Source organism: Sminthopsis crassicaudata, chromosome 5 (genome assembly GCF_048593235.1).
Source record: "Sminthopsis crassicaudata isolate SCR6 chromosome 5, ASM4859323v1, whole genome shotgun sequence".
Classification (NCBI taxonomy): Eukaryota; Metazoa; Chordata; class Mammalia; order Dasyuromorphia; family Dasyuridae; genus Sminthopsis; species Sminthopsis crassicaudata.
The window spans coordinates 24567578-24585155 of NC_133621.1; the positions used below are offsets into that span (position 1 = coordinate 24567578).

Here is a 17578-nt window from a genome sequence, read left to right on the forward strand (position 1 = left end):
CCCTTGTGTTTGTAAGGGGTAGTTTTGCTGTTCTTTTTTGGGAAATAGTCTCATTTCCCAGAGTTTGCCTTCCCATCCTCTACTGGAAGCTACACACCCACTCCATTTGCTTTTGTACTGAGAGAAGATTGATTGGCTTAGTTGCTGATTTACTGTAATTAAGAACTTCTACCAGCTTTTCCAGAAACCACCTGACTTGGGATGGATAAATTCAAAAGTGAAAAAAAAAAACACAAAAATGCCAAAATTTAATTTTTGTACTTAATGGGAAAATATAAAATGGTTTAAAAAGGTGGTTTAATTCATGAAATAAAAGTATCATTTTGTAATTCTTTTTAGCTTCATTTTGGACATTTGTCCACAGAAAGTCTACTTACAAATCAGATTTGAAAATCCATTGAGACAAAATTTGATGTTTTCTTAGCATATCTCCTGAGAGACACAGGAAGCCATTGTCTTTGGTGGAACATGTCAATTAAGAGAGGCCAAGCAGGGTGTGAACTCAGAAACTTCACGGCTTCTCCCAAGAAGAAGAGTTAACAGGTTGTATTGTAGGATTCCAGGCCTGGGGAATTCACACTTTCAGTGGGAGGGCCTAAGAGGTGAGGCTATTTCCTATAAAAGGAGAGCATCTTCTTGCTCAGAAGCACTGCCTTCATTGAAAGAGAAGTGTCTTCCTCTGGCTGCTGCAGACTAGAAGCAATTGGGGAGAGGACAATGGCTGCTACTGTGGAAATTCTGAAGAAAATGCAGAGTAAGATCACCTGTAGCATCTGCAGGGGCTACTTCTGTGAGCCTGTCACCATTGGGTGTGGGCACAGTTTTTGTCAAGCTTGTCTCTCCTTCAGCTGGAGAATTAGAGCCCCAGCTTTTTCCTGTCCTGAATGCAAGCAAGTGTCCCAGGACAGGGAGATCCCATTAGTGAACAGGCGCCTAGCAGAGTTGACTGAGCTGGGCAAACAAGTCAGCTCCAAACTTTTGGAGAGCACTGAAGAACAGAGCCAGTGTGACACTCACAAGAAACCCTTGAAGCATTTTTGTGAAGAGGATCTGACAGCACTGTGTGTGACATGTTGTGAAACCCCAGAGCATGGGGCTCACAAGATCTCCTCTATACAAGAGGCTGCTCAGAAATACAGGAGGGAGCTCCAGCACCTTCAGATTCGCTTGGGGAAACATTTGGAGGAAGACAAAGAACTTCATAGTCGGATGGAGAGCCCTACTTATGAGTGGCTACATTTGTTTCACCATGAAAAAAGTAAAGTACACACTCTTCTGGAGGAAGAAGAATCCCGAAGTCTTCAAAGATGTAAGCAACAGGAAAAGGCCAGGTGGAAAAGACTAAAAGAGTACGGGAAAAGTCTGAAGGACCTCATGCTAGAGCTGAAGGAAACACGCCACCTACTCAATCTGGATCTGCTGCAGGATGCCAAGCAGCTGCTGGGAAGGTGTGAGGCTGTGTTGGCCCAAAGGGCCCAGGCTGTCATCCCAGTTCTGGAAGAATATTACACTCCTGGCCTGATAAAGATACTCTACAAATTCAAAGTGGATCTCACCATGGACCCCACATCAGCTGATTCCTCTGTGACTGTTTCAGAGGATCTCAAGAGTGCCAAGGCTGGAGAAGGCTGGCAGGTGGAGACCAAGTTTCCTGATGACTTCCCTCGCCATTATGTCTTTGCTAAGCAGTCCTTCACCTTAGGCGACCAGTACTGGGTGGTGGATGTGACTCAACTCTCCCAGTGGACCTTGGGGATCTACACCCCACGCATGAGGACCTTTGAAGGAATGGAGGTGGATTCTGCTGTGATCCTGCTGCACTGTGTCAAGAAGGAAGGGGAATTCTATTTACAGACATATCCTGGATCATTGAACCATCGAGTAAAAGGCCCTCTACCTTGGATTGGAGTGTACCTGCGTGATTTGCCTGCCACGGTTGTCTTTTATGATGTTCTCAGGTGCACCCTCATTTATAGGTTCAGTGCTTTGATCTTCAAAGGGCCTGTTACTCCCGTATTTTCCCCTGGTCCTCCGCTTCCAGGAACAAATCCAGGTACCATGACTCTTTTTCCTGCAGACTCTCATCTTTGTGCTTGCTGCTATTCACGTGGCTGAGCATTTAGGAATTCTCACCAGCTTCCAGGACTGAACACCTTACATTTTCAAGCACTCCTGGCAAGAGAAGAAGAATCACCTACTCACTGATGAAGAACAGACTTCATGGTCATCAACTGGAGACCAGATTTCTACCCTGTAAACTGGCTTGAATTGTCTCATTCCCAGCCCCCTTGGAATTTCAGTAACCTCCTTTGTAATCTGATGTCAAATGAAATAAATGTCACCTTTTATTTAGGATTATTTTTGTCATTGTTCTTTCATTTTGTTTCTTTGCAAAACTTTGCAAAGCTCGGGTTCAATAACTTGTCCAGGGTCACAGAGTTATTAAGTGTTTCAGGACAGATTTGAAGTCAGAAAAATAAGGCTTCCTGACTTGAGACTGGTATTTTATCTCTTTTGTCTACCTCATTGCCTCCTTTATGCACATCAGAAATGAAATCACTTCATTTATTTCCGAATAATCATTAGATTTCTTGCCAAGCATTCTTAATACCATGGGATACATTTCCCTTGGCACCACTGGCCATCTGCATATCCCAGATTGGGAACACCTGATGGCATATGGGTTGTACATATAGGATGAATATATATGGTGGGGAGAATGGAAATTTAAGGGAAACTAACTCTTAACTGCCTCTTCCAGATATGTATGAATCTGAGTAGAATTTTCTAGGTACAATTTTGTAAAAAGAAAAAAAAAATTCACTTCCCTATCATTAATTTGTTTTGAAATCTTAATTTTACATCTGCATTCATCACCTTGTTAAGTATCTACCATTGGAACAAAGACATGATGTGCATATGCCATCACTCCTGGTACAGTGCTTCTTGTTCTCCTTCCATTTGGGTCCCAGAACTAATGCAAAGAGTGAACACTCCTAAGTGCTGGGAGACAAACCAACCCCTGTTTTCTGGGAGCTGAATCTTTGGGTCTCTCAGGAGCTCCTTGGAAACATGGAGTTTCTTGACGATGATGGTTCTGCTGCTGCTACTCTTGCTGTTGTTGCAGTCAAGAGGAGGAAAATGAAAGCAATAGAGGAAGCTCTTTACCTGCTTCATGGACAAGGAAGAACAGTAAAAATCAATGTTTCCATCTCTGTTAGGCATTGAAATAACTCATTAAATATGAAATATTCCAGAATCATCAAAGCAAAACTAGAATTGAGGATGCCCAGAGTCCTTTCATCTAAGCTGAATTTTGCCTTTAGCTTCTGAGGAAGTACTGAGGTTAGATGTTTGCTTCGGGTCACAGAGGTAGAAATTGAATCCCATTCTCAGAATTCCAATTGAATGTAAAATATTAGCACTACTGTCTATCTACCCAGGTTACTTATACCTTCGGAAACCAATACTTAATGTGCAACAAGAAAATTGGATTTACATACATATATTATATCTAGGTTATACTGTAACACATGTAAAATGCATGAGATTGCCTGTCATCTAGGGGAGGGAGTAGAGGAAGGAAGGGGAAAATCTGGAAAAATGAATACAAGGGATAATGTTTAATACTTTAAACATTAGGCCATGTTGCTTCATATGAGAGATGCAGTGGAAAGAAACATGACCAGTCAAGGAGAGCAAGGTTTAAATACTGTCCTGTTTTGCATTTAGTTGTGTCATTTTTAGGAATGTCATTTCACATCTATGTATCTAGGAAAACATTTAGAGACCCTCAGTCCCAGAGGAGGTCCTTATTACTGTGTATGATGTTCTCTTCTCTAAAATATAATCATTCTCTGGGAGCATGGTTCTTGGGGGCTTCTGGAGGCAGCCTAAGTTTCAGTTCAGTTTAATAACCCCAAATGCAGTCAGGAGTTAAGCCCAAATCCTTTATTGTGTCCTTCAAAGTCTTGTCTCTTTTCCTGAGGCCTGGTTAGCTTTAGTAAAGACCTATCTCTCTCCTTGGTTCCAAGAGCTCCTTGCAAATGTCTCCAAATGCAGAAGTTTATCCTTCAGCCTCCATCTAGCACAAAGGTGGAAGTTGGAATGAATCTAACTCTGCCTCCCAGAGTGGGATTGTGGATTTCTGACTTGTGAATCTCCCAGAAGTCCAAGAGTGGGCTTGTCCTCTTCTTATATATGCTCTCTTAAAGGTGTGGAGTCTAATGTGTGAACTCCTCTAAAGGTGTGAATGAAATACCTAAGCATTATAAGCACCTTGTTTCAAGTTCTGGCCCAGAACAACTGTGGGTAGAGAAAGTAGGAAAATTCCTTCCCTTGATGGGCCTGCATCATAACCCCAGCTAGCATCTGCATCCAATCTCATAGCATCTTTGAAGATTTGCAAAGTGCTTTTCATTTGAGACCTCACTGAATCCTGAACACAACTCAGAGTGGAGTTATTTCTTTTCCAGCATAGGAGGCTGAGGCTGAGTGATAAAAGGATTTTGCTCAGAGAGTATATGCTGGGACAGGATCCAGCTCAGGTCCATTTTTCCAGAGCAATTATCTATCCACTATAGTGGGTTTTAAAAAGTTCTGCTTCATTTTAGCTTCTAGGACCTGTTGATATTGAACTAGAAGACCTCTGAGACTCTTCATTAATATCAGGAAGTGAGAAAGCCCATGTGAAGTTATGCAAAACATTTCCTTAAAAGTCACTTTGCGGGGGCAGAGCCAAGATGGCGGAGAAGCTAGATGGAACTTTCTAAGCTCTCTAATTCCCTTTCTACCAAGTATTGAATTCAGCCTCAAAAACAGGCTTGACTTGTAAAATCCAGGAAGATTGGGAATACAAAAACTTACCAGTGGAAGAGAATCTGGAATATCACCAGAAAAGGTTTGGCCTGAGGTGCTGGGAGCAGAGCAGTGCAGAGCAGGGAGAGAAATGGGAGCGGGGTGGGCATCTGCTGTTGGAAGATTTACACAGAGCTCTCTGCTGTAGCTTGATTGCTTTGCTTTGGTGGCAGAGGGACCAGCAGAGAAGTTGGAGCCTGGTTTAGTGGGTACACTAAGGGATGCCAAAGCCTGAGAGACTCTGGCTGTGCCCACCCAGGACTGGAAGTGAGCTAGCACAGACCATAACACAGCTCTTTGTGGCATTCAGCAGCTAGGGGCCCATGGGGGGCAGTCACAGACAGCAGGGGCATAATCCAGGGAAGACTTTCATCTGTATAGTGAGGAGCTCACTGGGAATAGTGGAATTTCCCCAGCCCAAATTGTGCTCCCCCAGGCAGGGACATTTTCGGTATTGTGAGGAACAGGAAGATTGCAAATACTCAAAGTGAATGTTTGTGGGGGAGCAGTGATACCTTTGCTCCTTAACCACTACCCCCAAAGCAATCACTAATCCTCACAGTGGGGCTCCTAGCAGGGCACTTGCATAGCCCCCCCACCCCCCCAGTGATACCCAGGCATAATCACTTCCTTGTTGAGTTATTCACAGAGCCCTCCCACAATTTGGCCATTCCTTGCAGCCCATTGAGAAGGCAAATACTGCCCATAAACCCATCCTAGCTCTGTAGAGGAAGCTGGTAATATCCTTGCCCTGAAGGCAGACCAAGAATGCTTTAAAAAAAATGAGCAAAAAAAATGAAGAAAACGATTGAAAGCCTCTATGCAGAAAAAGAGCTAGTTTCCAAACCTGAGGAGGCTAATCCAGATAGCCTCCAGAAAATTCCCCAAATAATGCTCTCCTAGAAGAAATTATTAAAAACCTGAAGAGAGAATTAGAAGAAAAATGGGGAAAGGAAAGAGAAGCTATGCTAGAGAATAACAATGTTCTGAAATGTGAATTAGAAAAGGTAAACAACTTACTGAAATGTGATTTGGAAAAAGTAAAGAATTCATAGGAAGTGCAGGGAAACAGAATTAAGGAGTTGGAAAAGGTAAAGAAATCACAGGAAAGTAGGATCTGTGAATTGGAAAAGGTAAAGAATTCCCATGAAAGTAGAATTTGTGAATTGGAAGAGAAAATAATTCATTAAAAAACAAATTTAGTGAAATGGGAAAAAAAATCTATGGAGCAAAACAACTTATTTAAAAACTCAATTGGACACCTACAAAAAGAAGTTTAAAAAGTTATTGAAGAAAATAATTCGTTAAAAATCAGAACTGATCAAATAGAAATGGATGATTTACTGAGACACAAAGAATTAGTCAAGAAAAGCCAAAAAAATGAAAATCTGCAGAAAAATGTCAGCCATCTACTTGCCAAAATGACAGACCTGGAAAATAGATCTAGGAGAAACAATCTGAGGATTATTGGACTTCCCGAAAATTATGATGAAAAAAAGAGCCTAGATACTATTTTACAGGAAATCATCAAAGAGAATTGCAGAGAAATAATAGAACCAGAAGGTAAAATAGGCATTGAAAGAATTCATCAAATACCTTCTGAAAGAGATGCTAGAAGAAAAAAACAAACAAACAAACAAACAAACAAAACGAACACTGTGGCCAAATTTCAGAACTATCAGACTAAGGAAAAATATTACAAGCAGCCAGGAAAAAAAACAATTCAAATACCAAGGTGCCACAATAACGGTCACTTTAGATTTGGCTGCCTGTACATTAAAGGATCGAAGGGCCAGAAATCTGATATTCTGAAAGGCAAAAGAACTTGAAATAAAGACAAGAATAAACTACCCAACTAAGTTGAGCATTTCCTTCCATGGAAGAAGATGGACATTTAATGAAAAAGATGAATTCTAGCTGTTTTTAAGTAAAAAAACAGATCTAAGAAAAAAATTTAATCTCCAATTGTAGGACTCAAGTGAAGCAGAAAAAGAAAAAGGGACCCTTTAGAACTGTATTTCTGTTGTGGATGTACATTAAGACTACATGTATAATTTGATTGTAAGGATATAACAAAAACAAATAGGGGGAAGTAGAAATGAAAAGCGGATAGTGTAAGAAAAAGGGGAAAGGGGAGATAAAAATAGGGAAACCACATCCCACAAGGAGGCAAAGAAATCATATCATATCTGAGGGAAGTTAGAGAGGGAGAGAAACATTATGTGAACCTTACACCCATCAGAATTGGCTCAAAGAGAAAATAATTAACATATGAGTTTTACAGAAAATTCTTTCTCACCTCAATAAAAAGAGGGAAAGGAAAAGTGAAAAGGAAAAGAGCAATAAGGAAAGGGAATAAAAAAGGGAAAAGGATTTAACAGTAGGAGAGTGGGATATTAAAGAGGATGGGCTATGTGATACAAGTGGCGATCATAAGTTTAATACTGGGGAAGGAGTTCTGTGGGGGTAAGGGATAAAAGCATAATCAGGGGATATTATGATGGCAGGAAATACATAATTAGTCATTTTAACTGTAAATGTGAATGGGATGAACTCTCCCATTAAGCAGAGGCAGATAGCAGACTGGATCAAAAGTCACAACCCTACAATATGTTGTTTACAGGAAACACATTTAAAGCAGGGAGATACTTACAGAATAAAGGTAAAAGGCTGGAGCAGAATCTATTATGCTTCAAGTGAAGTTAAAATAGTAGGGGTAGCCATCCTTATCTCAGATCAAGCAAAAGCAAAAATTGATCTAATCAAAAGAGATAAGGAAGGAAACTATTTCTTGCTAAACGGTAGCATAGACAATGAAGCCATATCAATACTGAACATATATGCATCAAGTGGTATAGCATCTAACTTCCTAAAGGAGAAGTTAAGAGAGTTGCAAGAAGAAATAGCCAGCAAAACTATGATAGTGGGATATCTCAACCTTGCACTCTCAGAATTAGATAAATCAAACCACAAAACAAATAAGAAATAAATTAAAGAGGTAAATCAAATATTAGGAAAATTAGGTATGATAGATCTTTGGAGAAAACTGAATGGTGATAGAAAGGAGTATACTTCCTTCTCAGCAATTCATGGAACCTCTACAAAAATTGACCACATATTAGGACATAAAGATCTCAAAATTAAATCCAGGAAGGTAGAAATTATAAAGGCTTTCTTTTCAGATCACGATGCAATAAAAACTACATTCACCAAAAAGTTAGGGGTAAATAGATCAAAAAACAATTGGAAAATGAGCAATCTCATCTTAAAGAATGATTGAGTGAAACAGCAAATTATATACAAAATTAATAATTTCACTCAAGATAATGACAATGATGAGACATCATACCAAAATTTGTGGGATGCAGCTAAAGCAGTAATAAGGGGAAATTTTATATCTTTGGAGGCTTATTTGAAGAAAATAGGGAAAGAAAAGACCAATGAATTGGGCTTGCAACTTAAAAAGCTAGAAAAAGACAAAATTAAAAACCCACAATCAAATAGTAAACTTGAAATTCTAAAATTCAAAGGAGAATTTAATAATATTGAAAGTAAAAATCCTATTGAACTAATAAATAAAACTAAGGGTTGGTTTTATGAAAAAAAAACAACAACAATAAAATAGATAAACCTTTGGTAAGTCTGATTAGAAAAAGGAAAGAAGAAAATCAAATTGTTAGTCTTAAAAATGAAAAGGGGGAACTTTCCACCAATGAAGAGGAAATTAGAGAAATAGTAAGGAGTTACTTTGCCCAACTTTATGCCATTAAATTTGATAATTTAAGTGAAATGGAGGACTACCGCCCAAAGTATAAGCTTTCCAGATTAACAGAGGAGGAAGTAAATTGCTTAAATAGTTCCATTTCAGAAAAAGAAATAGAGCAAGCTATTAATCAGCTCCCTAAGAAAAAATCTCTAGGACCAGATGGATTCACAGGTGAATTCTACCAAACATTCAAAGAACAATTCGCTCCAATGTTATATAAACTATTTGAAAAAAATAGGGAATGAAGGAGTCCTACCAAATTCCTTTTATGACACAGACATGTTACTAATACCTAAACCAAGTAGGTTGAAAACGGAGAAAGAAAACTATAGACCAATCTCCCTAATGAATATTGATGCTAAAATCTTAAATAAGATATTAGCAAAATGACTCCAGAAAATCATCCCCAGGATAATACATCATGATCAAGTAGGATTTATACCAGGAATTCAGGGCTGGTTCAATATTAGGAAAGCTATCAGTATAATTGGCCATAGTAATAATCAAATTAACAAAAGTCATATGATCATCTCAATAGATGCAGAAAAAGCATTTGATAAAATCCAATTTGAGAGTATAGGAATAAATGGATTTTTCCTTAAGATAATCAGTAGCATCTATTTAAAACCATCAATAAGCATCATATGTAATGGAGAAAGATTCCAACGATTCCCATTAAGATCAGAGGTGAAACAAGGATGTCCACTATCACTATTACTATTCAATATTGTATTAGAAACACTAGCTTTGGCAATAAGAGTGGAGAAAGAGATTAAAGGAATTACAGTAGGTAAAGAGGAAACCAAATTATTACTCTTTGCAGATGATATGATGGTATACATAGAGAATCCCAAAGATTCAACTAAAAAGCTATTAGAAATAATCCACTCCTTTAGCAAAGTTGCAGGATACAAAATAAATTCACATAAATCAACAGCATTCTTATATGTCACTAACAAAGTGCAACAGTTAGAGTTACAGAGAGAAATTCCATTTAAAGTAACTACTGATAGTATAAAATAGTTAGGAATCTATCTGCCAAGGGAAAATCAGAAACTATATGAGCAAAACTAGAAAACAATTTCCCCACAAATTAAGTATGATATAACCAATTGGAAAAATATTAAATGCTCTTGGATAGAGTGAGCAAATATAATAAAGGTGAAAATACTACCTAAACTAATCTATTTATTTAGCGCTATACCAATCAGACTCCCAAAAAACTATTTTAATGACTTAGAAAAATAACAACAAAGTTCATATGGAAAAATAAAAGGTCAAAAATTTCAAGAGAATTAATGAAAAAAAAATCAAATGAATATGGCCTAGCTGTACCAGATCCAAAATTATATTATAAAGCAGCTATTATCAAAACCATTTGGTATTGGCTAAGAAATAGACTAGTTGATCAGTGGAATAGGTTAGGTCCAAAAGGCAAAATAATTAATAACTCTAACAATCTATTGTTTGCCAAACCCTACTATCCCAGCCTTTGGGCTAATAATTAAATTTTTGACAAAAAATTGCTGGGAAAATTGGAAATTAATATGGTAGAAACTAGGCATTGATCAGCACTTAACACTGTACACTAAGGTCAAGTCAAATTGGGTTCATGACCTTGGAATAAGAAATGAGATTATAAATAAATTGAAGTAACATAGGATAGTTTACCTCTCAGACCTGTGGAAGAGGAATGAATTTATGACCAAAGAAGAACTAGAGATCATTATTGATCACAAAATAGAAAGCTTTGATTATATCAAATTGAAAAGTTTTTGTAAAAACAAAATCAATGCAGATAAGATTAGAAGGGAAACAATAAACTGGGAAATCATTTTTACAGTCAAAATGTTCAGAAAAAGGCCTCATTTCCAAAATATATAGTGAATTTACTCTAATATATGAGAAATCAAGCCAATTTCCAATTGATAAATGGTCAACAGATATGAACAGAAAATTCTCGGATAAAGAAATTGAAACTATTTCTAGTCATATGAAAAGAGGCTCCAAATCATTAGTAATCAGAGAAATGCAAATTAAGACAACTTTGAGATACCACTACACATCTGTCAGATTGGCTAGAATGACAGGGAAAGGTAATGGAGAATGTTGGAGGGGATGTGGGAAAACAAGGACACTGATATATTGTTGGTGGAACTGTGAATACATCTAGCCATTCTGGAGAGCAATTTGGAACTATGCTCAAAAAGTTATCAATCTGTGCAGAACCTTTGATCCAGCAACATTGCTACTGGGTTTGTATCCCAAAGAGATCTTAAAGAAAGGAAAGGGACCAGTATGTGCAAGAATATTTGTGGCAGCCCTCTTTGTGGTGGCCAGAAATTGGAAACTACGTGGATACCCATCAATTAAAGATTGGCTGAATAAATTGGCTGACTAATATTATTTTTCTGTAAGAAACGACCAGCAGGATGATTTCAGAAAGACCTGGAGAGACTTACATGAACTGATGCTGAGTGAAATGAGCAGGACCAGGAGATCATTATATACTTCAACAACAATACTGTATGATGATCAATTCTGATGGACGTGGCCCTCTCCAACAATGAGATGAAGCAAATCAGTTCCAACAGACTAGTAATGAAGTGAATCAGCTACTCTCAGCAAAAGAACTCTGGGAGATGACTATGAACCACTACATAGAATTTCTAATCACTTTAATTTTGTCTGCCTGCATTATGGATTTCCTTTACAGGCTAAATGTACACTATTTTAAAGTCCGATTCTTTTTGTTCAACAAAACAACTGTCTGGTCATGTATACATATATTGTATTTAATTTATACTCTAACATATTGAACATGTATTAGTCGACCTGTCATCTGGGGCGGGGGGAGAAGGAGGGGAAAAAAAGAAAATTATCCATGCATATGTTTTGAAAATAAAAAGCTTTATTTAAAAAAAAAAGTCACTTTGCAAAAGAAACCAGATCTGCATCCCCCTCCAAAAAATAAAAATCAATAAAAAAGAAAGTTAACATAAAAGTATACTTCTGGCTGTATTCATCTATGACCAGTTCTTTCTCTAGGTAAGATTAGCATTTTTCATCTGAAATCCTTCAGAATATTATCAGATCATTACATTGTGGACAATAGGAAAATTATTCAATGCTGTTCATCCCTGAACTTTGCTATTATTATATAGCCTTTCCATTTCACTTTACTGGAGCTCATGGAGGACTTTCCAGGTTTTTCTGATAGCATCCTGCTCATCATTTCTCATAGAAACATCAAAATGTTTCTTCACTGCTTAATGTCTGAATATACTCAGCCTTTATTCAATTGATATGACCCTCAATTTCCAAATCTTCACCCTGAGAAGGGAGTTGCTATAAACATTTTTATGCACATAGGTTCTCAACAAATAAAAAGCATTTCCCTTAGGATTCATCCCCATTAGTGGTATTGTCACTTCAGAGGATATATGTGACTTTATAATCTTTATTCATAGATTATATGTTTTTTTAGTTGGATTTCTATAATAATAGCATTTCTATTTCAAAATACATGTAAAGATGGTTTTCAACATTCCCCCTTGCAATACCTTGTATTCTAAAACTTTCTCTCCCCCTTTCTCTTTCTCTCCTCCCCTACTTAGCAAGTAATCCAACATAGATTAGGCAGTGCTGTAGTGTCCTACTTTCTAGAGGCCCCATGCTGGGTGCCAAAATGGAGTTTACTTTCTAGATTTCCCAAATTGAGGTACCAAAACATGCTATCTTGATTAGCTCTCTGGAGGATCTCAGGACCAGCCTTGGTCTTAGTGGAGAACAGAAGAAGGCAGGAGTCCCACCAGGATGGTCAAAGACAGAGTGTCTTTATCTCCAGTCCTCCCAGCCCTTAAGTACATCAGTATAATTACATCATTACAACACACCTAGGGAACCATTATATCATCATACTGAGCAAGAGCAAACTATAAACACCCTGCTATTGAAATGTCAATGCCTCTTACTGTGAGTATCCCTTGCTTCAAGTAGAAAACTGTTGTTCACACACTCTTTGACTTCTCAAGAAGGATGAAAACACCAAAGGCAGGGGATCATGCCCTCCTTGACTTCTCAGGAAAGGTGAGAACACCAAAGGCAGGTGGGGAGCCAAACCAAACATTTTCACTGTGTTCCCTCTTGGTGAAGGATCTTATGCCATACCCAGAATTCCCCCACTATGTGAAGAATTCTACACAGTGCATTTCTAAATATCATACCATGTCTATCATACTGTATAAGAAAAATCACATCAAAAGGGAAAAGTGAGAACCAGCAACAAAAAGAAGTTAAAAAAACTCATGTTATGATCCACTTCAATTCCCATAGAACTCTATGAAGCAGATAGCTCTCTCCATCACAAGTCTATTAGAATAGCCATGAATCATCTCATTATTGATAAGAGCTAAGTCCATTTCAGTTGTAGATCATATCATTTAATCATTTAGCTATTGGGTAATGTTTCTTTTGTATTTAAATTTTACCCAGTTTGCTATATGTTTCAGAAGTGAGGCCTTCATCAGAGAAATTCTCTTCCAAATTCTTTTCCTAATTACTATTGCTAACTGTATTTCCCTATGTTCATTTTTATTTCTTTCGTTCATGCTGTTCCCTCTCAAAAATTTGCTCCTGAATAATCCCTCCCTCAGTTTACCTTATCCTTTTCCCCTCCAATTTTCCTGCAGAGTAAGAGAGATTATATACCCATAATGAGTCTATGTGTTATTTCTATTTTGAGCCAATTCTGAGGAGTGTAAGGTGCACTCACTCCCTCTCCTTTATTTCTCTTCCCCTCCACTGCAAATTATTTTTCTTCTCTCTTATGTGGAAGATAATTTACACCATTTCAGCTTTCCCTTTTTTTTTCTTTTTCTCTTTCCATTTCTCTCTCACTCCCTGATGATATTTTTGTTTTTTCCACATTATCTCTTTATATTCAACTCACACCTATGCCATCTATGTGTATACTCAGACACACACACACACACAAATATATATATATATATATATATATATATATATATATATATATATATATATATGCTCCTAATTATCATAATAACAAGAAAGTTCTTATGAGCTACTAATATTATTTTCCCCCGTTGGTATTGTTTATGATTTCTTTATTATTTATTGTTCTTTATTATTTATGCTTAGGATTTTTTTTACTAATTACATCCTTATACTTCTTTTGAGTTTTGTATTTGAATATCAGATTCTCTATTCAGCTCAAGACTTTTCCTGATAAATGCTTGAAAACATTTTATTTCATTGAATAGCCAGTTATTCAGGTTTGATATTTCTGAGATTTATCATTTTAGGATATCTTTCAACACATGATATCTGGATTCTTTACATTTTTCTTTTTCCTTTTGGTTCTAGAATATGAGGACAGATTTTCTTGATAATTTCAAGAAAAGATGATGACCAGGATCTTTTTTGATCATAACATTCAGGAAGAGCAATAGTTTTAAAGAATTGTTTTATTTTTTTCGATTGAGAAATGATTTGTATTCTTGTCAATTTGACACAATTATTTATATATTTTAGAAATGATGCCTTTTCGATAAACTCTGTCTCTAAATTTCCCCCCCAATTTGGTGCTTCCCATTTAAACTAGATAGTTTTAGTTTTGTTGTCCATTTTGTATTTCATAGTGTCCTCTACTTTTTCTTTGGGCAACATTTCTCCCTTTTCCAAACATCTTACAGGCAGACTATCCCTTGATCTCCTAAGTTGCCTCTGGGATCACCTTCCATCCCCAAATAACATATTCATATTGACCTTTTTGAGATGTGGACCTATGCTAATATAATGACATCTTATTTGTCAGTGTTCTTAGCTGCTTCTGTGAAATACTGAGTTTGTATCCCTGAAAGTGGAGTTTTTGATAAATACTACATTACTACAGTCATTGATTAATGTGTAATTTTTATCTAATCTATTCATTTGATCCACCACTTGTTTCTTAGCCAGTACCAAATGATTTGATGACAGTTGCTTTATATCAGAATTTTAGGTGAGGTACAGCCAGGCCAGCGTTATTTGTATTTTTTTTTCCATCAAATCTCTTAATATTCTTGACCATTTGCTCTTTTTTTCTAAATTGGTTTCTAGCATGTGAACTCATTGATCTCCTCTTTTGTTATTGTATTCATATAACTATTTAGAGTTATACTATTTCCACTAAGAACTATTTTCATTACATCTCAAAGGTCTTATTATTGAAATTCTCTTGGATGAAATTATTGATACTTAATGACTTGTTGCTTGAACAATACAATATTTAATTTCCAATTGTCTTTTGTTCATCTTTCCTTGGCTTTTTAGTGAATGTAATTTTTATTGCATCATTGTCTGAAAAGGAATCATTTTACATTTCTTCTTTTCACCATTTGATTGTAAGGTTTTTATGATCAGTTGATATCACCTCATTGTTTGGAACTCAACTGAAAAACACGAATGCCAAAATTTCCAATGGGAAAATATAAATTGTTTTTAAAAGGTTGTTTAATTAGTGAAATAAAAATATCATTTTGTAATTCTTTTTAGCTTCATTTTGGACATTCTGTCTACAGAAAGTCTACATACAAATCAGATTTGAAAATTCATTGAGCCATACTTTGATGTTTTCTTAGCATATCTCCTGAGAGACACAGGAAGCCATTGTCTTTGGTGGAACATGTCAATTAAGAGAGGCCAACCAGGGTGTGAACTCAGAAACTTCACGGCTTCTCCCAAGAAGAAGAGTTAACAGACAGTATTTCAGGATTCCAAGCCTGGGGAATTTACACCTTCAGTGGGAGGGCCTAAGAGGTGAGGCTATTTCCTATAAAAGGAGAGCATCTTCTTGCTCAGAAGCACTGCCTTCATTGTAAGAGAAGTATCTTCCTCTGGCTGCTGCAGACTAGAAGCAATTGGGGAGAGGACAATGGCTGCTACTGTGGAAATTCTGAAGAAAATGCAGAGTAAGATCACCTGTAGTATCTGCAGGGACTACTTCTGTGATCCTGTCACCATTGGGTGTGGGCACAACTTTTGCCAAGCTTGTATCTCCTTCAGCTGGAGAATTAGAGCCCCAGCTTTTTCCTGTCCTGAATGCAAGCAAGTGTCCCAGGACAGGGAGATCCCACTAGTGAACAGGCGCCTAGCAGAGTTGACTGAGCTGGGCAAACAGTTCAGCTCCAAACTTTTGGAGAGCACTGAAGAACAGAGCCAGTGTGAAACTCACAAGAAACCCTTGAAGAACTTTTGTGAAGAGGATCTGACAGCACTGTGTGTGACATGTTGTGAAACCCCAGAGCATGGGGCTCACAAGATCTCCTCTATACAAGAAGCTGCTCAGAAATACAGGAGGGAGCTCCAGCACCTTCAGATTCGCTTGGGGAAACATTTGGAGGAAGATGAAGAACTTCATAGTCTGAGGGGGAGTCCTGTTTGTGAGTGGCTATATTTGTTTCGCCTTGAAAAAAGTAAAGTACACACTCTTCTGGAGGAAGAAGAATCCCGAAGTCTTCAAAGATGTAAACAACAGGAAAAGGCCAGGAGGGACAGACTAAAAGAGTACGGGAAAAGTCTGAAGGACCTCATGCTAGAGCTGAAGGAAACACGCCACCGACTCAATCTGGATCTGCTGCAGGATGCCAAGCAGCTGCTGGGAAGGTGTGAGGCTGTGTTGGCCCAAAGGGCCCAGGCTGTCATCCCAGTTCTGGAAGAATATTACACTCCTGGCCTGATAAAGATACTCTACAAATTCAAAGTGGATCTCACCATGGATCCCACATCAGCTGATTCCTCTGTGACTGTTTCAGAGGATCTCAAGAGTGCCAAGGCTGGAGAAGGCTGGCAGGTGGAGACCAAGTTTCCTGATGACTTCCCCCGCCATTATGTCTTTGCTAAGCAGTCCTTCACCTTAGGTGACCAGTACTGGGTGGTGGATGTGACTCAACTCTCCCAGTGGACCTTGGGGATCTACACCCCACGCATGAGGACCTTTGAAGGAATGGAGGTGGATTCTGCTGTGATTCTGCTGCACTGTGTCAAGAAGGAAGGGGAATACTATTTACAGACATATCCTGGATCATTGAACCATCGAGTAAAAGGCCCTCTACCTTTGATTGGAGTGTACCTGCATGGTATGCCTGGCACTGTTGTCTTTTATAATGTTCTGCAGGGCACCCTCATTTACAGGTTCAGTCTTTTGATCTTCAAAGGGCCTGTTACTCCCGTATTTTCCCCTGGTCCTCCGCTTCCAGGAACAAACCCAGGTACCATGACTCTCTTTCCTGCAGACTCTCATCCATGTGCTTGCTGCTATTCACGTGGCTGAGCATTTGTTTCTTCAGGGAGGAATTCTCACCAGTTTCCAGGACTGAACACCTTACATTTTCAAACACTCTTTGCAAGAGAAGAAGAATCACCTACTCACTGATGAAGAACAGACTTCATGGTCATCAACTGGAGACCAGATTTCTACCCTGTAAACTGGCTTGAATTTTCTCATTCCCAGCCCCCCTGGAATTTCAGTAACCTCCTTTGTAATCTATTTGATGTCAAATGAAATAAATGTCACCTTTTATTTAGGATTATTTTTGTCATTATTCTTTCATTTTGTTTCTTTGCAAAACTTTGCAAAGCTCGGGTTCAATAACTTGTCCAGCATCGCAGAGTTATTAAGTGTTTCAGGACAGATTTGAAGGCAGAAAAATAAGACTTCCTGACTAGAGACTGGTATTTTATATCTTTTGTCTACCTCATTGCCTCCTTTATGCACATCAGAAATGAAATCACTTCAATTATTTCCGAATAATCATTAGATTTCTTGCCAAGAATTCTTAATACCATGGGATACATTTCCCTTGGCACCACTGGCCATCTGCATATCCGAGATTGGGAACACCTGATGGCATATGGGTTGTACATATAGGATGAATATATATGGTGGCGAGA

At 37.9% G+C, this 17578-nt stretch overlaps 2 protein-coding genes across 2 annotated transcripts; both read left to right on the top strand.

The window, feature by feature from the left end:
* The first annotated feature begins 717 nt into the window (after nt 1–717).
* On the top strand, nt 718–2115 carry LOC141543797 (tripartite motif-containing protein 43-like). The gene has a single exon (XM_074269521.1). The coding sequence runs from the start codon at nt 718–720 to the stop codon at nt 2113–2115; it is 1398 nt and encodes a 465-aa protein (XP_074125622.1).
* A 10472-nt stretch (nt 2116–12587) lies between these two features.
* Nucleotides 12588–17214, top strand: LOC141543295 (E3 ubiquitin-protein ligase TRIM17-like). The gene is made up of 2 exons (XM_074268289.1): nt 12588–12712; nt 15268–17214. Exon 2 carries the CDS (start codon nt 15561–15563, stop codon nt 16956–16958), a length of 1398 nt encoding a protein of 465 aa, XP_074124390.1. The 5' UTR covers nt 12588–12712; nt 15268–15560; the 3' UTR covers nt 16959–17214.
* Nucleotides 17215–17578: the final 364 nt, after the last annotated feature.